The following is a 19,622-nucleotide window of genomic DNA, read 5'->3' on the forward strand; positions in this document are numbered from 1 at the left end:
TTTATTAGGGACATAACTTTGGCAGCATGTAGTTATCCTGTGACCCACTGATACACTCAGAGCTTTCTCATATTTAGTCCTCCTTCTCCCCCACTTCACCTTGTATCAGAAATTCCTGCGATACCTCAGTGTATAGCTTGATAGTTTGAATATATGTAACTTTACTTTCTTAGTGTTCCAGACCTTACATTGCTTTATGCTTTTCTGGTTATCAGCTGTGTTTAAAATATCTTCCCATGTTGTGTTACAAGGCCATGTCTGCACGCTGCACCTTTTTGTATTACATTCAGCAATGACTGTATTAAAAATACAGGCTTTAGAGCTTGTTCTTGGTTCTGCTTAATTCTACTAACATCTTAGTCAGTAGGGTCCTTTCAGCATGTACAAATCCTCATTTTTTTTCAGTCTTAAATAAAATAATACAACTATCACTTCAGAATACCGAGTTTCTTACTTAATAATCCTTTCCATTTTCTTGTCTGTGTTCTTCTTTTTGCTAAGAAGGAACCAAGATAAGAGGAGAAAACTTTTTTTTTGCCATAGCTTCTCAATTTAATATTTTCTTTGAAGTAATTCCATATACACACACACACATATGCACGTGAATGTATACAGAGGTCTGTCTCAACAAGATTAGTTTTCTTGACTGTTTCTAAGTAGTTGTCTAGCAAATAAAATTATAGTCTTGTGCTTACTGTTCTGAAAGACTGCAAAGGATATATTGAAGATCTTTTAAACCTGGCAGCTGGCAAATTGCTTTACCATAGCTGCAGTGTCTTTATTCCTTCTTTCAAACAATGGATAGAATGGCATAATTTACATAGTACCTTTCCTGAGGTTGCAGGAAATTACTGATAGTCACAGCTTACTAAACGTAAAAAGAGTTTGGGGCATGGTAAGGGAGAAAAAAAGATTTAGCCTGTGTAGGAGAATAGATTTAAGAGTCTTGTTTAATCTTGCTTTCCTCCAACTTTCACCCTTAAAGTGTGCAATTTGTTTGCCGTGCTCCTTCTTCCATGTTGTTCAAAGCCTGAAAGCAGTTCTGCTGTCTTTGCGTAGTGTAAAGCCCAAGAGGGTAAATCCAGCAGGTTCAGAGGTCCCTGAAAGCAGACTTGGCTCTGCTTTCTCTGCACTTTTTCTTAATATGGAGAATTCACTGGAGTGCAGAAGAGAGGTGGCAAAATTAAACTCTACCAAAAAAAAATAGGATCCTGAAGAACAAGCTTGTTGCAAAACCACCTTGTAATTCTACACTGTTGTTCTGGAAAGGCCTTTGCTGTAGGTACAACCCAACAGCCAAGATATCTTGGCTGTATCTGGCACAGGAGCTGCCATTAATCATTCTGGAACTTGGGTGCTGAAAGGTAGTGTGTCATTACACAAAAAAATCTCTTCAGGAGTCCAGCTGGGATAACTCTTCACAGAGCCCTTTTGAGTGTCTGAGTGTCTGATCATTGAACTCTCTAGTTTCTGCATGTGCTTCTGTGATTCAATTTTTTTAAATTTTTTTTTTTACCACAGCTCCCAGCTTCCTTGAGCAGGGGAAATTTGACTTTAAACAAAGCACTAATAAATATACAAAAAATTCCAAGGGCAGTTATTGACTTCCCCAGAGCCTTGTTTCTGGAGGCCATGTTGAGGGCTGAGAATTATTTTCCTTCTTCATCTGCTGAAGGAAGTACAAAATGAAAAGTTATTTTGTCTCTTTGGTGTGACATTTGGCATTTGACTGATGCATTTCCTTTAAGCAGTTGTCTTGATAATTTCAACTGACCAATGGTCCCACTATGACATAGAAGTTGTTTTAGACGCAAGAGACAGATGGGATTATAGGAAATCTCTCTTTTGTGTCTGTGCTGTATATACTAGAGATCCTTTGGGTTTTTCTCAGATGGGTGACTTATTTTCTGTTGAAAGTTGCAGGTTGAATGTAAATCAAATTGTAGGATATATAACTAAAACAAATTTTTTGCCTTCAGTCTATCCAAATTTGAACACACAGGTAGTAAAATCACTGGAACTGTTAATAAGTCAGGTAACTACTACCTATCTATTGTAATTACTCTTAGAATGATGTAGAAGAAAATCAACTCGTTGTGGTGTTCAGTTTATATGTATTACTGTGGTGTCAGAGTTCTGTTATTTGTAAGGGTGGAAAAATTAATGAGCTAAAATTTTACCTTAGACTTCAGACAGTTCTGAAAAGCAGAAACTTAAATATTTTCTGGATACTTAGCTCTAATAATTGCCTTTTAGCCTTAGTTTTAACCATTTGGATAACCTTTTAAGAACCCAAATAATCATAAATTATAAAATGGTTTGGTTGAAAGGGACCTTTAAAGGCCATCTAATCCAACCCCTCTGCAATGAGAAGGGACATCTTCAACTAGATCAGGTTGCTCAGAGCCCCATCTAATCTGACCTTGAATGTTTCTGGGGATGGGGTTACCAGCTCTCTGGGCAACCTTTAACACTGTCTCACCACTCTCACAGTAAAAAAATGTCTTCCTAGTGTCTAATCTATATCTACCTTCTTTTAGTTTAAAAGCATTACCCCTCGTGCTATCACTACAAGCCCTACTAAAAAGGCTGTCCCCATCTTTCTTATAAGCCCCCTTGAAGTATTGAAAGGCTGCAGTAAGTTCACCCTGGAGCCTTCTCCAAGCTGAACAACCCCAGCTCCCTCAGCCTTTCCTCACAGGAGAGGTGCTCAATCCCTCTGATCATTTTTGTGTCCTTCCTCTGGAACCACTCTCTCCAACAGGTCCACATCTTTCATGTGCTGAGGACTAAGGAGTTGAACGTGGTACTCCAGGTGGGGGTCTCACCAGGGCAGATTAGAGGGGCAGAATCACCTCCCTCAACCTGCTGTCCACGCTTCTGGTGATGCAGCCTGGGATACGCTTGGCTTTTGGGGCTGCAAGTGCAGGTTGCTGGCTCATATCCAGCTTTTCATCCACCGGTACCAAGTCCTTCTCTTCAGGGCTGCTCTCAATCCCTTCATGGCACCACCTGTATTGGTGCCAGGGTTTGCCCTAACCCAGGTACAGGACCTTACATTTGGCCTTGTTGAGCCTCCTGAGATTCACATGGGCCCACTTCTCAAGCTTGACCAGGTCCCTCTGGATGGCATCTCATCTCTGGTGTGTCAGCCTCACCACTCATCTGCAGATCTGGTGAGGGTGCACTTAAGCACTTGTACAACCTTGCTATGGGATTCAGTTGGTATATTCCTTCCAAAAACAGTTGATGCAGTTTTGCTGCTTTTAGAAACAGTGATTATACAAACAATAGATTTTTGGATAAATTACTGATCTTCAGTCACATGTTTCAGTTTCTGCAATTATCGGTTAATGTAGCTGGAAGAAAATTTGACTCAACATCAATGGGATCAAATGTGGTGTTTCAGAACGCAGCTTCTGAATTTCTCTGATAATACACTCCTCACTAAGGTCTTTTTCTGAGTTTCTGTTACAATGTGGCCAAATTGTCAATTACAAAAAAAAAGTCTCTAATTCAGTACCCACTTGTTACTCTCCGCTACGTTGTTAATTTTTTGTATACATCATTATGTGGCAAAATGAGACATATGACTGAATATATTTTAGGTTTTTGATAAGTCATCAAACTCCAGAGTTTTCAGAGATTATCCTACTCAGAGTAGTCATTTCCATATTGCTTCAGAATTGTTTGAAGAAAACTAGCAGTGAGTATGTTACTAATATTTTTACTATGACTCATGAAAATTCTAGTGATACCTCTTGTAGCCGTCTTTATTGGTAAAGGCAGTCCTGATCAGATTCTCTGTGACATTTAGTCTTTAAGAGTTCAATTTACTTTTTATGACCCTTTAGATATCATAGAATTTGTACTCTGTTTTGAAATTCTTGTGTTCATTTATCGTTGCCTTGTATGCACTTTTTCTTTGATAATTCTAGCATTTATGTTTTAAGATTTTCTTCCTGCCTGTTCAGAATGCCAATGTTATCTTCCCCTTTTGTGGGTGGGTTGTTTGTTTTGTCTTTGGATCTAAATGCATGTTTTATTTCAGCTTATTTTTGGGAATCTTCATGTGTGCCCAGCAGGCTTTAAAGAGCCTCTCTTTTTATCTGGACTGTGTCAGTCCTTATTCTAATACAAAATCATTTTGCTTTTGTTTGTATTTTTTTTGGTATCCTTTGGTGAAAGGAACCATACTAATTTACTTGCTTACAGTTTTGGTTCAGTTCTTTAAATTTGCTCCCACAGATTGCATTAAAGTAGTTCCTATGGTGACACTTCATGTACTGCACTTCATTTTATCATGGTCAGTTAGTTCTACATTCTCAACAAATGTTTTTAATAATGACTTCATGTCCACTCAGTTTTTGGGGTTCAGTTTTATTTTGCTAATGAATAAGTAGTATCAGAAAACATCTAATGATCAAGGTTGTCTTTGCAATGTCCCCCACTCTAAATATTCCAGATTGTATTTTTAAAATTTTGAGAATTACCATCTTGTTTTAATATCTGGCAAAACATCATCTAAATCAAATTGATCTGTAGGATTGTAGAAGACCTCGACATATGTGAACTAGACATGTTAACCTTGGAAATTAGCCTGGAAAAATGAGTGAGATGCCGTGTCAAATAAAGGATGACACAAAAAGCTGCAAGCTAAAATTTAAGCATTGCAGAGGCTTATGGCATAATGATGCATACTCGGAGCTTTTGAAAAGCCTTTCTCCATAAAGAAGTTTTCTTTCTCAAAACAAAACAAAACAAAATTTAGAGCTCTTATCCCCACACTGTTCTTTTGAAACTTCAGCTTGCTTGATTGCTGGATGAGTGGCCTATGTGTCAGATTAACTCTTGAAATGTATCAGTATCTGTGTGATATTTAATGATAGTTAAATGGTAGCTAGGCTTTTTCTAGTTAGCTTTTTTTTTTTAGTAGGTAGTCTACTAATGGTAGTTAGGCTTTTTCTTTGTTTTAAATATTAATAGTTGAGGAGAAATAGTTCACTCCTTTTTTGTGGTATAGATGAAAATTAGAATTATGTTGAACTCTTACAGTAGTCTTTGTTTTGTTTTTAGCTTTGGCTGTGTTTGACTTTCCTTCGTCTTTCCTTACAGCATGAGTTTACTCTTGCATAGAAGCTTACCTCTGCACCAGTGATCTTTTTTAGCTTCAAAAATTGTACATTTCATACAAGTTGGTCAGGCTGTGGATGTTACTTGTTACAGTAGTTAAGTACTCCAATGCATGACTTTGGCATAAATCTTACAACAGCTTGCTATTTAGAAGCTTCATTTGAATGTACTGGAGATTGGGTTACAAACCTGAGAGATACTGTTTAGAAGGTGAAAGTGTGCAAAAGAGATGTTTAGATATTGCTGTTGTTTATGAATGACCTGTTACTTCTAGCATTGTATACTTCTTTGAAAATTAAAGTGTTTGTGTTTTTAATGCAGACAGCAAATTAGTTATGAATAATAATTTTAATGAAAAGCAGATGTTTTTTCATGCTGTTCCTCAATTTGAAAACGAAAAATACAAAGTGCAGCATTACTAAAAGGCAATTTCAAAAAAAGTATGTAAGAGGATGATATTTTTACATGTAGAAAATTCCTCGGTCATATTTTTGCTGCTTTTAAGTTGATTCTGGAAGCTGAACTTCTATTATTTATTGGAGGGGTTTATGTCTTTGTTACTAAGTAAACAGAATTCAGTTCTACAAAGCATATTTTGAAAGCTAATAACATCTTTTACAATCAATAATTTGTTGCTTTTGCATTTGCATAAATGATTTTTAAACTAATCATTTGTTTTGTTTAAAACAGAAATTGTAGTTGCTGAAAGTGTTGTTGTCATTAAGAAACTGCTGCAAACACAGCCAGCAAACCATGGTGAAATTATTAAGCATATGGCCAAACTCTTGGATAACATCACGGTGAGTATTTGTGCACAGTGTCTTTTATTTCCCTTGTTCACTGATAAAAATCACACCATCTCCTTTGAAGTAGGGCCATAAATGGAAATAGATCTATTAGAGAAATACTACATAATTTTTTTTTTACATAAAATACAATTTTTCATTATCTTAATGAAGAGGAAATAGAAGCTCTCAGATGGCATCATTTTGTGCCTTAGATCTGGGAAGCTATTTGAAAGACATCCCTGGAAATGTTGAGTATTGCTAGTACCATGGCGCGAAGATGAACAGCAGGTTTAGAATATGGACTGGGTATGTTGAAATATAAATAAGGGCAAAGCAGTACTTAACTTGAGGATTTTCAGCCTGTTGTCTTACTGATCTGGGCTTGGGTTTGAAGAAGTTTATGCTGAATCTTTTTTCCTAGCCCTAAATCACCTGACCTTTCCATGATACCAGACATGCCAATGTGAGTGTTGCAGTGTTTCTTTAAGTGACATTTTTATCTTCTGAGTATGTAAGAGTCCGTGGCATTTTTAAAAGTAATATTTGCATTATGGCCTATTATCTATCCTTACGTTAAATTGACGTTTAGGTATGTCAATATTTACTTGCCAGATTATCCTCACAGTCCCAGTTATTGATAAAACATTTAGTAGTCTGTCCTAAATTATAGTGTAGGGCTGAAGACCATTAGCGACCTATTGCATAATACCCTAAAGGTGACAGATTTTAATCTGCCAATAATTATTTTTCTGTAGATGCTATAAATAGGACTGTTCAGTTTCATATAATTACACATTTATTGATGATGGAGAAGTAAATAGTTTATAAATCATTGAATCTTCTAATTTCCATAGTTGAATTTGGCAAAGTTCGGAATATTAAAGGAAAAGGGAAATGTGGTCTTTTCCATTCATACTCACTAAACAGATTAAACAAATAAACCTTTTGATCGCTAAAAGTTGATGGTCAGACTACTTAACTGATGTAAAGAAAATACAGTTCTACTGGATTGATCGTATCCAGAACCAAAAGAGGCCATAAGACACTGCTGCTAATTGCATGTCAAATAAGTATTACCTATTTGACAACAATCACCTGTGTTTCCAGAAAATCTGTGCAATATTCTGATTGATAATTACAATCTCATGAGCTGTGTATAATCTTATTATATACATCTTCTGGCACTTTACCAAATTAGTTTGTCATCTTATTTCCACGTATTGTATAAGAGAAAATAGTTGTTTTCTAAATATTCTGTTTAACACTTAAGAGTTTTGTAGCTATTTTATACAATTAATACTTCTGAGTAAATACTTCAAGTTTTAAATACAGGGATATGGGATTATTTTTTTAAAAAAGAAAATCCTTTTTCAAGTGAAGTAAGGGGGGGGGGGGGGGGGAGGCATGCAGGACTTGAACTATTTTGATGTACTCATGTTCTCCAGTAATGAGGTTGGTCAAAGTATCAGAAAATGGTAAGTAGTAGTAGAACAGTCTGTGGAACAGAGCAGTTACAGGAATAAGCTAAAAATCAGAATCAAAGTCTGAATTATGCTGCTTATTCAAGAAGGAAGCAGTGATAATGATGCTGTAGGCTCTCCAGGATAGTTGCTGTACATCTTATTTTACTTTTTTCCCTGTAATTTTTTAATAATATCCTACAGAAATTTATCTTCCTTAGTATGTTTAGGACTTTGGGTTAAATAATAAATTTGGAAGAAGTTCATATTTATAATTTGAATGCCATATCATTATCCTGAAATAACTTGCACCTGTTATATTTGAACATGGATGCTTTCTTTCACAGAATCACTGTATCACAGAATGGTTTGGGTTGGAAGGGACCTTTGAAGGTCATCTAGGCCCACCCCCAAACCCCTTCAGACACTTCTGAAAAGGATAAGTGTATTTTTACACATTTAGGAAGGTGGTATTTGGATTATATAATTACTGAGGATGTGAGTTTGACATTTAAATATTTAATAAAGCATTACTGGAATTCCTGAGATCTGCATATGTGTTTTAAACACTGTTCTTAATATGGCAAGAGTGGTTGTGAGATGACATGACACAGTTGCCTTGATTTTTGTCTACTGTAAGGGAGAGACACAAAGCAAGGATTCTTGACCCTTATTTACATTGACATACAATATACATACATACACACACACTTTTGTGCACACATATTTTACACAGATATTTTTTTTTTTTCTCCCTGACCTCTTCTGTTGGGGAAGGTTTTTCTGGGCTCAGTTTTGAATTGGGGTTGAAACTTGAGGGACTTACCCTGTTCCTCTGTGCAAGAACATACCACTATCTTTAAAGAACTCTTGCATTTGGACAGAGGAGAAGCAGCCAAATGATACGGTGTTGAATGAACTTGAAAGTAACTGGAGGCTGGAAGAGTGTGGGCAAAGAAATTCTTTGGTGTTTCTTAGAGTTGAAATTAATTAAATGCTATGTAAAACACAACTGAAAGCATGAACAGAATTAAATACAATTAAATAGAAAATCACATAAGGTAAAAATAAACTTTTTGGTGGTTCTGTCATGATGTAGTTTAGGTAAATGAGGAACATGTAGCACTAAACTAAACAAAATTGGTGTAACTGAATAGAATAAATTTTTGAGTTGGTGCCTGCATTTATTTCATTCATATTGTTATAAATTTCATTTGTGTTAGCCTGAGACAATAATTATCAATGATGAGATGCCTCAAAGTCTGTTGTAGCAATGTTTCTTTCAGGTCATACAATCTGAAATTTGCTCATTCTTGTTTTCATCTTCTTCATCTATGGAAGCCATTTAGAAAGTGATAGGATGAATAGTAAGCTAAATGTATCTGACCAACTATAGGAAATATTAGGAAGTTCAATTAAAAGCTAGTAGACTAGTGATTGTCATTTACAGTAACATTTAGGACTAGATCCATATCAGTTTGCCCTTTAATTGATTGTTTCTTACATATCTGAAAAGAGTGCTTAATTTCTTCCTTTGTTTTTGTATGTTATTGTTTGTACCTTAAACTTATCACAGGTGTGCCCAGACAAAGATCTATGAGATCTTTTTTGTGTCTGGTATTTGTTGAGTACCTAGATCTGTGCATAGTACAGCTCTGTCTAGCTCTATTCCAGCTCCTTTCCTACACACATTGCAAGAGTTGTAACTAAGAAATGCATATCTGATGGTGTTATGAAGACATGAAACAAGAGAATAACTGGTCTCTTTAAACTTCCATTTTTTTAAATCAAATATGTTTACTTTTGGCTGGTAATGTATTAATAACATCATCATGCTTCACAGTTTAGTGACTTGCTAAGTAGTGGGCCAGAGATCTAAGCAGTGCTAGTTTGTGCTAGGTGTTCACCCTGAGGTAGGCTTTATTAGTTTTATGTGTGTTGTTAAGAGTGACGGGACTTTAAAAAATATGCATGTGGGAAAGGGCTGTTGAAAGAAGGATGATACCTCTTGAAGGCTGAGTCCAAAAGTCCTCTTAATAGAGTAGTCTTACCTCCAGGAGCAGCAAAAACTGGTGCTTTAAGGGAGAAAAATTAAAAGGTAAGGGCAAGTTCATCGTGTTGCACCTCCAATGTACATTCTCAGGTGCTGACTGGAAGCTTGAGTTTGCTGTCCACGTCATCACACTTACTAATGTAAAACTCCTAATCTCTCCTTATATTCCATAGCTCTCATCAGCCTTTCCCTCTTCTCTTTGTCTTGCCTGATACTTGTGTGGTTTTTGAGGGGGGCTCACCAGAAATTTGCACAATAAATAGTCAGAGTGCAAAGGAGAAATTTTACTCAGTGATGTAATATTACTTGCTGTGTACTTTTTGATCTCACTTTCCTGGTGCTGTCTGCCTTTTGAGTTCTGCAGAACATTGACTAAACAATTCTACAGTTCTTTGCAAATATTCCCTAGAAATAGTTGGGGGTCCATCAGTATGTGTAGAATTTTTAAGTCCTATTTCTAATGTTTCAGGCCAGCTGCATCACTTCTGCATAATTTTTAATAAGTTGTCTTCAACAGTTGAGGCTCTGTTTTAGTTTAGATTACCTTGAATAATTTTATGTCAGCAGACTGTCTCCTCCCTGGATAGCCCTCTTCTAGGTTACTTGCAAATCTGTTGTACAGCATGTTTTCCCCTATAGGTCACTGTGGGACATCTGATGATTTCCTTCCATTGTAACTGGGGTTTTGCTTTTCTGTTACCTAGTCCTTTTTTTATTCATGAGAGTGCCTTTCCAGCCTGTAAGGGATGACATTTTCAAAGATGATGTTGTGGGGATTTTTCAAAAGCTTTTAGAATATTCTCTTGTCAAATACGTGTCATATAGTCTACTCTTTTAGAAAATCTTCCCTTCAAAACACCTGTGGTCCAGAATTTGTCTTAAGTGCAAATAGTTGCAGATTTAATCTGAGTTAAATTTTAAAGTGGATTGGTTAGACTGCATTGATTAAACTGGATTAACACAAGATACTTCTTTACCTTTGAACGATGCCTCTTTTGATTTATCTTAATTCATTTTAGCAATGAATGAATGTAAATCAACCTAACAAGAATAAGCTCTGAGTAAGAATGTCTCAATGGAGTTTTACATTTCTGTATTTCCTCATATAAACAAGCTGCAGTAATCTCCAAATTAGTTTCGGCCTCTTTATTTTTAGAAAAATAATTTATGACGATACATTGTACCCCGTAGTGATTTCTTCTTGGGCGATGGGAATCTTACAGTTCTGGTGTGATTTTGCTCCAGACTTTTATAGTATTGCTAAGACATGTTTTTTTTCTGTTGATAGCTGGTGAATTCTGACATCCTTGGTTTTCATTACAGACTTCTTCCTAATTTCTTCTAGAATATAAGTGAGAATGAGAGAAGTCGGAATTCAGGGGTTTCTGATCTAGGGATGAGGAGGAACACTTCTTGATGGGATAAGGAGTTTCGAAGTTAGAAGAAAAATAAGATAGATGCATGCAACTTTGAAGAGCTTAATACGTGGGGGAAAACATGTCACCTATGGAAGAAATTAGGAATTACTAATTACTGGTTTTAGTTGGGATTCTTATTAACTAGGCTGGGGGGGTTTGGCGCTGCTCATCCAACAATAACAAACTTAAGTTCCTCTGCACTATTCCTACATAAATACTGGTTATTGCTTCACAGCAGAGGCAGCTTGCTTTCTTTATGTTCTCCTTTAGCTCAGTGTTGGGAAAGTATCACAAGGTATGATGTTCATATGTATTTCAGTTCTGCAAGTTTCACATTCTAGCCCCATTATTTTCCCTAGGATACGCTTCAATAATTTATTTTTAAACCTTCATGTAAGTAATGCCTTAATGAAAAATTTTCATAATTTAATATATTTTTTTTACTTGCTTTCATATCTATGTAATATTTTAGAAGTTGAGAGGAATACATGGGCTTTGGGATATTGTGTCCAGGGACACTGTACACTGAACTTGACACAAATATTCAGCTTGAATAAAATACAGTTTAAATGAAACCTGTACACTATATAAGAGGTGGCAGTCATCAGTGGAGATCCTTTTTTAAAGGAAATTTATGTGCAGGGGTTTAAATGATGAAATCCTTGAAGATCTACCATTTGAAAACAAAAAGCCAACACTTGTTTTTACTCCCATTCTTTCTTGTGTACCTTTTCTTCTTGCTGTCACTCACATTTCACATCAACTTAATCCTTCTTTCTATTTCTCATTCCAGATAAAATAATTGCTAGCTATGTAAATTTTATTCTGGTTGCAGAAAATTAGACCTCATTTGCAATTTGAGTGTCATTTGTGACAAATGTGGGTAACCAGAATTGGCAATTTTTAGCCTAGTATGTTTTGTAATAACTACAACAGGTTTTGAATTGTGCTGCTTTGAGTGATCTGTAAAATCTTTATAATAATCTTTCACTGACTGCTGTAAGTAACCAGAGTCTTACTTTGAGGGGAGAGGGTCTGGCTGGTGACTTTTTTTTTATTTATTTTTTAACCATTTATTTATTTTCCTCCAGACAGGTAATGGGTTGAAATGGCAGTAGAAACTGCCTTCTGGTACTAAGGCTTAAAAAGTGCACTTAACCAGTTGCTCAGGGCATACAGAATAAAACATCAGGCAAAGTAATTTACAGTCCTGTTTGCCTTTGAGGATAATGCAGAGCAGGGCTGAACAATGAAAGTATTATTTCCTGCATTTTTATCAATTCAAGATCCCTACTTAAGCCTTACTGGAAAAGGCAATAAAGGTCTAGAAGTGGATTTGTTTCTTGGTTGCTGTTTTGAATGGCCTGGAAACAACAGCTGTAGGATCATGCACTTGATATTACATGGTTGAGGGCTGGAAGACTTGAACAGTGAAAAAGAAGTCAGAAAATATTGTGTGATTTTGACCCCATATGAATCCAGTGACACAGAAACATTGGGTTCATCAGTTCAACATACACTTTTCATTAAAATGGCTTCCACTCCGGGTTTGATTCAAAAAGTCTCTAATTGATGTTGATTCTAGTTGCACAGAATTGTGTTTAATGCATACTGTATTTACATAGGGAGCTAACCACCTTGTTAAAAGGCAGATCCTCATGAGAAATTTCATCTGTCTTCTGTTGTCACTATTTTTCAAATTAGGCTTTACTTATTGGCTTTATTTTATATTCTAAGACTAGTTCATTAATAATTGCGTTTTAACTGGGAAAAAACTTGAAAGAGTAAAGCACTGTCCTTAAGTGCACACTGTTTAAATATATTTAAATATATTTCATAGTGGTTTTAAAGTGTAGTCCTGACTAGGAAAAGTACAATAGTGATATTTGTCTTTCATAATTAATACCGTTACAGACATTGGTCTGATCTGTGAGCTAATTTTGCTTTATGAAAAGTCAATAATAGAAAAAGGGATGTTTCTAACAGACTGCTGCCCAAACTGTGGTACTTGGTGATCTCTTGTAGAATTCTAATATTTTAACAAGTCTGTAATGAAATATTTTAGAAAAATAAATCTAGCATAACTGAAATCTGAAGTTGCCTATATATTCTTATTTAGAGGTACCTATCTCTACAGTAGGCAACTTGAACTGCTCCAATACTGGAAAATTTAATGTACCACTCAATTACTATTCTTTAGCCCAATTTAAAATAATAGATTGGGAGTGAGGTCTTAATGCAGTGTAACCTTTGGAACATTAGAAATAACCTCTTTCCCTTCTGAAATCAGTGTACAGTAATGACATCAGTCTTACCATTGCACAGGCAAGCATATTCTGACTGCATTTAAAGTTTTTATATTTAGCAGTCATTCAGTAGCTTGTTCCCCTCTCTCACAGTGTAAGTTCCAAAACCATTTAAATTTTTTGTCAGTTCACACAAAAAGTTAGTCTGTATCTCAATCAGTATTTACATGCATTTGTGTATGTTAAATCCCTGTATTATACCACTCTCAGTATAGTTACCTCTACCTTAAATGTCTTCTCCATGTTTATATTCTGTCTTTACATGATCTGGTTGCTTTCTCTTTGAGCAGAGGCAATCCTCTGTTTTCCCCATGACATGCCTGTTTGTATTTCTGTTGGAATATGTATTTGCAACAGTGTGAAGTACAGAGGAAGATATTTTCAAGTTGACTTCCTTCAAAGGTGTTCCCAGACTTTTTGGAGCAGTAAAGCGTGATTAATCATTAAAATTTCTTGTGAACGTAATTACTGGTTTTTTATTATGGTTTAGTGGGCCATTTATTAGGGATTGTGGACCATAGTTTGGGAATTGCTATCCTGAACCTTGGTCATTTGCTTGCATTTGTTACCTTTTATGAATGTAACTAGAAATCAGTACTTCGAAATTTTATGTGTAGACAGGGTAGAGAAATAGCTATTCGTATATGAATAACTACATATGCTGGAAAAGTAAAGTAATTAAAACATATATAAAAGATGCTAAGAATTAGTGCTTTGAGAACCACAGTGTTGAATTTCTAAAGCTTGTTTCTCCTGCGTATCTTACTAAAGGCAAAATTCATGCTGGGTTAAGTGTAAGCTTATTGAAAAAGATCACTGTATAGTGTAGGGAGTAATGGAAAGTGTTAGTACAAATGTTTTTTACTTTTTCAGCAAAAGCAGCTAAATTAGCTGAAATTGCAGTTACAGTTGGAAGCTTTCCTTTTTTCTAAAATACAGTGTCATTTGATGGAACAGTTACGCTTTTTCTGTAATAGTTCAACATCTGTTGAACAAGAGTCTACAGAACGTGAGAACAGCAGAGTCTGTAGATGCTATGCAAGACATGCTTCTGCCTACAATCATTTTCTCATTACATACTATCTTCCTTCCTCTCAAGGAAGGAGAATATTTTCAGGGAGGTGTGTAACACACAATTTTTAATTTGACCACTAGGTAATACAAACTAGCTCACCTTTTGAGGGGAGTGTGTATATTATTTAATTCCTAACTACTTATAGCTAAACGGTGTGGGGCATCAGCTTATGTTTCCTTCTGTGCTTTTCTGTTTTGCTTCCCCTCCATCTGTGACTCTTGAAGTCAGTGCTGTATACTGGGAGTTCATCTGAAAACTGCTACTGCCAGTTATTTGAGTCAAGTATCTTCAAAACAATTAAGACCTGTGTGAAGTTTCCAGTCAGAGTGTTTTCAGTTAAGGGGCTAGGTCCTATTCAGAAATTGACAACCCTAATTTTGAACTCCTGTCTCTCAGAAATTTTGTGTTCAACTGGCCTTGGACATTTGCAAAGATATGAATCTTACTATCACCAAATTTTAAATAAAAATGAAGGAAAGATAGTACTAGTCTGAAAGAAATTAATTTGATTTTAAAGTAGATGGGATTTAAGGAAGCTGTATTGTTGGAAATCATTTCTGTATGAATATGGTCACAGAAAAGCACTGTTCTGTTTCAGTGAGGTGGTTAGCGTAACCTGGTGGCAAGAATTCCCAATCACACCTCAAAGGCTTGGATTCTCTTCCCAACTGCCACCAGCTTGTACTGTGAACATAAACAGATTGCTTCTGTGTGCCTCTCTTTCCATACCCACTCTGTTTGTCTTGTCAACTCATAATGCATGTTTCTTGGGGCAGGGTCTGTATCTGACATTTGTATGAATATTGAATCTACCACAGTGGCCGTATTGAATAGTATTTAATTTTTATCTGTATTTCTTGCATGGCAATTGTCTTTAAACAGTATTTTAACTTTTTACTGAACACAGACATATACAAGTACACAAGCAGTCTTTGTCAATGTGTTAACTTAGAGTGCCCAATGTTTTCTCAGGTTCCGGTAGCCAGAGCCAGCATTCTCTGGCTCATTGGAGAGTACTGTGAACGAGTCCCAAAGATCGCACCTGACGTTTTGAGAAAGACAGCCAAGAGCTTCACTAACGAAGATGATCTTGTAAAGCTGCAGATCTTAAATTTGGGTGCAAAACTCTATTTAACTAACTCAAAGCAGGTAAGCTTAAACTCAGAAGCGTACATACTTAGAGTCACAGTAGGTTTTTTACAGTCTGTATAGATGAGTAGTGATTTCTTTGTGCAAGTAACCAAAACTAGTCCTTATTATTCTATGAAGAAAAGTTGAACATCAGTTTTCAAGAAATCTAACAGACTAAACCTGGCCATGTGTCTTTCAGTATGCACTGGATTGTAAAAGTGAATGTAGTGATGAGATCACTCTTTTTACTGGGGAAATTTTGGATTTTTAAAATTCACATAAATAGAAGAGATTTGTAAATTGTATTACTAATATGAGAAAGGAGGTTTTCCAAATGTGATCTGCATTTTTCTGGATCTAAGACCAGAAATTCTGAGGGATTACTGTCAATTTGAACAAGAAGTTTCTCATTTTTTGTTCAGAATTTCTAAAAGGAGATGCCAGCAAAAGGCCTTGTCATGTCTTTTCATCAGTGCTCATCTTTAACATAGTAACTGCTTTCACTTTTTCGGTATTTCTTACTGTTTCACTTTACCTTGTGGAGAGGTTGAGTTTTGATCATGTCTAATAACAAAGATAATCTAATAGTACAATAGTACTTTGTACAGTAGTACAAAAAGGTGAACTTAGATCTCCAGGCAGCTGAAAACAGTAGCTGTGAGAGGTGGCAGTTGTCTTACTCTTCTCAATGACAGCACCATGAACTTTGTCACACTCTGGCTATGGGATGTAGCATCTTACACTAATTTTTCACTGTAATTCCAATTATTTCTCTAAAACATTATAAAATCAAAGATATTTTTTTTCAAATGTAGAAGTATGTTGTCCGAGATGTATACACTTTCCTGGGCTGCTAGACCTGTTTGGTTTACAACAGCTTGGACAGCACAGGGTCTTGTACCTCCCTGGTGTTGTCTTGTTCATTGATAGCTATATCCAACTGCAGACTTGATCTGTCTGAGACTTTATTCTGTAGGGCACACGGGAGATGAATTGTCTTGCCATGCATTCAGATAAGAATGAATGCTTACCCTTTGCTTATACAGTCTAAAATGGTGCAGTAACAAAAGGTGACTTCTTTCTGTCAGTGTTCATCTTAATGGAAATACTGAGCTAAAGAAACATTGGTTTCATTATCTAAGCTGTCTCCTTTTGGCCCATAACATAATATGTACTACTTTTCCATATAATTTTTGTAATTTTACACTAATATTTCCAAACCACGCCATACAAAAATCCGTTGCCTACAAGGAGATGATGATTTCTGCGATGCTTTTTTTTCCCAGTTTCACATCTTAATACATTTTAAACCATTATTGTAAGTTATGCATAACCCTTTAATTCAAATACAGTAATGATACTAAAGCAGAAGAAGCTGTCTCCTTGAGATGCCTCCTAAATGATGAATTTCATCAAAGGGTCTTTTCGTCTTAGTTTTAGGTTATGGAAAAACAAGTGGTCAAGCTATTCATATACAAAATTCTAACAGAGTAGGTTGATGACTTGCCTTGATTCAAAGCTCCTTTCAAACTAGAATGTGATGGTTTTGCCTGTAGGAGCTGGCAATACTCTTCCTGTATCTACGTCCTTATTCCCAGAAGTAACTGTACTCACTCAGTATTAAAACATTTCTTGCTGGAATGAATTCAATTCTTAAAAAGTCCAGCCGTTTTTCTATCTGATTTTTCAAACTTTAAGGTAAATCTGGTACACTTGACTGCTCTGTTGTCAGTCTGTCCATCTCTCCTCACCCCGTGTTTTCTCCCTCCATGTCCTACCCCCACCACATTATACTTTTTTGAATCCTTTATCAATTTCATCCAAAGTCAATGGAGTTGCGAAAATCTCAAAGATACAATGTCACTTTATTGAAAAGTAGTGGTAGGATACCCAAGAAAGACTCAACACGAACCGAACAGATGAAAAGTGCTCTTTCCCCAGGTAAGGAAAGGCAGGTAAAACTCATCTGTTAAATCTTACTTGGAGAAAAGCACAATATTCTGGAGGAAATCAGATAGTGAAATTTTCCCCCTTTCTATAAATGTATTATTTTATTTGCTGATAATTTCCTTAGGCATATGTTCAAATCCTTAATGCAGCACATTCTGAGAAATGCTTTTTAAGAGTCAGGACTTTTTATAAGGATTTCCAGTGTCCTTTAAATCCTGTGATAACCCCATGAATTTTCAAAGGCTGCTTATAATTTAAGGAAGAGTTTCAGGTTCAATCCTATCTGCATAAATATGTAATAAGAACAGGTTTTCCTCTGGTTGTCTGTGTTGTTTGGTAAACTGCCTTCCTTTTTTCGTCACTTAGGGATATAAAAAAAACCTTATGAATGTGCTAGGTAGCTGTGTAAATGGAGTTAATACAAGAGAAAGTGTTACACAGAAAAAAATGTCATCTAATTGCTTTAGCTGTTTCTTGCATATAGCAGGAAGAATAAGGTGATTTTGATGTGTTTCAGTTGTGTAACACAGTAGGAGTCCCATGAGGAAAAGTCCTGAGTAGTCCTAGCGTGTAAATAGGTATGTCATTAGCACAGTAACCTTATCTTGTATATCTGAAGAATTACTGCAAGCTAATGGTATCAAAGAGTGGATAGATAGCTCTTCCTCTCCCTTTGTAGAACCTCATCTGTTGTTGATGCTCTTATTATGAATTTTTTCAAGTGGTTACCTACCAAAAGGTTAATTGCTGCTAATATCGGATAGACATTAAATTCTTAAATAGAACTGTTGCCACAGACGACTCACTTGAAGTATACTTTTCATATTAGCCAAACCAAAATGTGCAAAAAATAGTAATAGATTCTAACAGTGTGGTGATAAAAAGAAATTATATTAGTCCTATATAATGAGCATGTCCAGATAACAGGCAATGTTGGCATACGATAATAAATGTATTGTATATCAGAATACTTTGTCTTACTGTTCTGTGAAGCAGTCATGGTGTGCAGTTTCTGTCATATTTCACAAATTAACATGCTTGCTCAAATAATTTTCAGCTTCTTAAGGATATTCCTTTGTTAGAAAAGCTGATGTGTATTCATTAGTTTATTTTTTGTTTTTAATTAGAATTAATTGTTTCTATTAGCTACCTCCATGTAGAAAAGCTTTGCTACCTGTTTGGTTGTGTTGCCATAAGACAAGAAAAAAAAACTGGCTGTTTTCATGAAAAACTATTTATACTATATATGATGCTTGCAAGGACATTTCTTACAGATACGGAGCATTCTTCCGTATAAATTTGTGGTATCTATTGGACAATATGAAAAAGATATTTTAGGGGAAAGGGAGGAGAAAAAGGGAGACGATCTTGGAGAAAATGATCCCATTAAAGAAAATGTAGTCTTTCAGGATCAACTCTTTATCTAATTCCATCAATGCTCACTGAAAAAGTGCCCACCATGATAGCAAGGCCCTCAGCTTTTCCCATCCTGATAGCAATTCACAAGCAAAGACCACTGTGTTTTATGATCCGTCTGCTGAGCTTTCTGCCATGACAGCAAGGAGTCTTGTTTTGTTTTACAGAGGAGAAGTGATGGCAAAGGCTGCAGGAGGTATCCCTCATTTAGTTTAATTCATGCTACCTGGGAACCCTCCCTTCCAATTCCATTTAGATTGAACAGCATAAGTCCTGCATGAGTGCAGATTACGTATGTTCTGTCTGATGCAGTTGTTTAAAATTTTATACCCTGATATAGAGATAGCTGCCAATAAGCTGTGAAATACATATGGGAAAGTTTTAATTTTCCCAGAGGGGAGACAGTACCTTGGGAGAAAAAGTATCTTTTCACAGAACCATTCTTGGGTATCAGAGAGAAAAAAGAAATGAAAAATGTTTCACGGAAAGGTTTTTTTAACTATGCTTGTAGTATTATTCTAATGCAATATGACTAATTTCTTCAAATCTTTAGTATCATATGGTATTTTGTGAAATACTTGCATACATTGCATTGTATGTGGTTACAATTAAAACCATTTTTTGTTTATTGTGTATTTCATTTACAGGAGTTAATATTCTGGAAAAGTAATTTTATGTCTCTGGAATATCACTTTCATCCTCAGGGTGGAAACTATTAGACTGAACTTTTCTTAGCAAATTATACATAACAAAATTGACTGGGGTTTTTTTAACATACTTCTGTGCTCACGTGATTGAAATTGTTATTGTTACAACAATAGCATGATAAACAAGATATATATGCAAGGTTGTTTCTTTACATAAAGAAAATAAATCCTCCTTGATAATACAT

General features: G+C 35.7%; 1 protein-coding gene across 6 annotated transcripts in view; it reads left to right on the forward strand.

Moving 5' to 3' along the window:
• AP3B1 (adaptor related protein complex 3 subunit beta 1) overlaps positions 1-19,622 on the forward strand; it is a 161,602-nt gene that overhangs the window by 70,768 nt on the left and 71,212 nt on the right. For all 6 annotated transcript variants that reach the window (XM_080370906.1, XM_080370907.1, XM_080370908.1 and 3 more), the window contains exons 14-15: positions 5,824-5,933; positions 15,206-15,382. In XM_080370906.1, the coding sequence (XP_080227032.1) occupies positions 5,824-5,933; positions 15,206-15,382 (287 nt within the window). The remainder of the gene's footprint in view (positions 1-5,823; positions 5,934-15,205; positions 15,383-19,622) is intronic.

The sequence above is a fragment of the Falco punctatus genome (assembly GCF_963210335.1).
Source record: "Falco punctatus genome assembly, chromosome: Z".
Lineage (NCBI taxonomy): Eukaryota > Metazoa > Chordata > Aves > Falconiformes > Falconidae > Falco > Falco punctatus.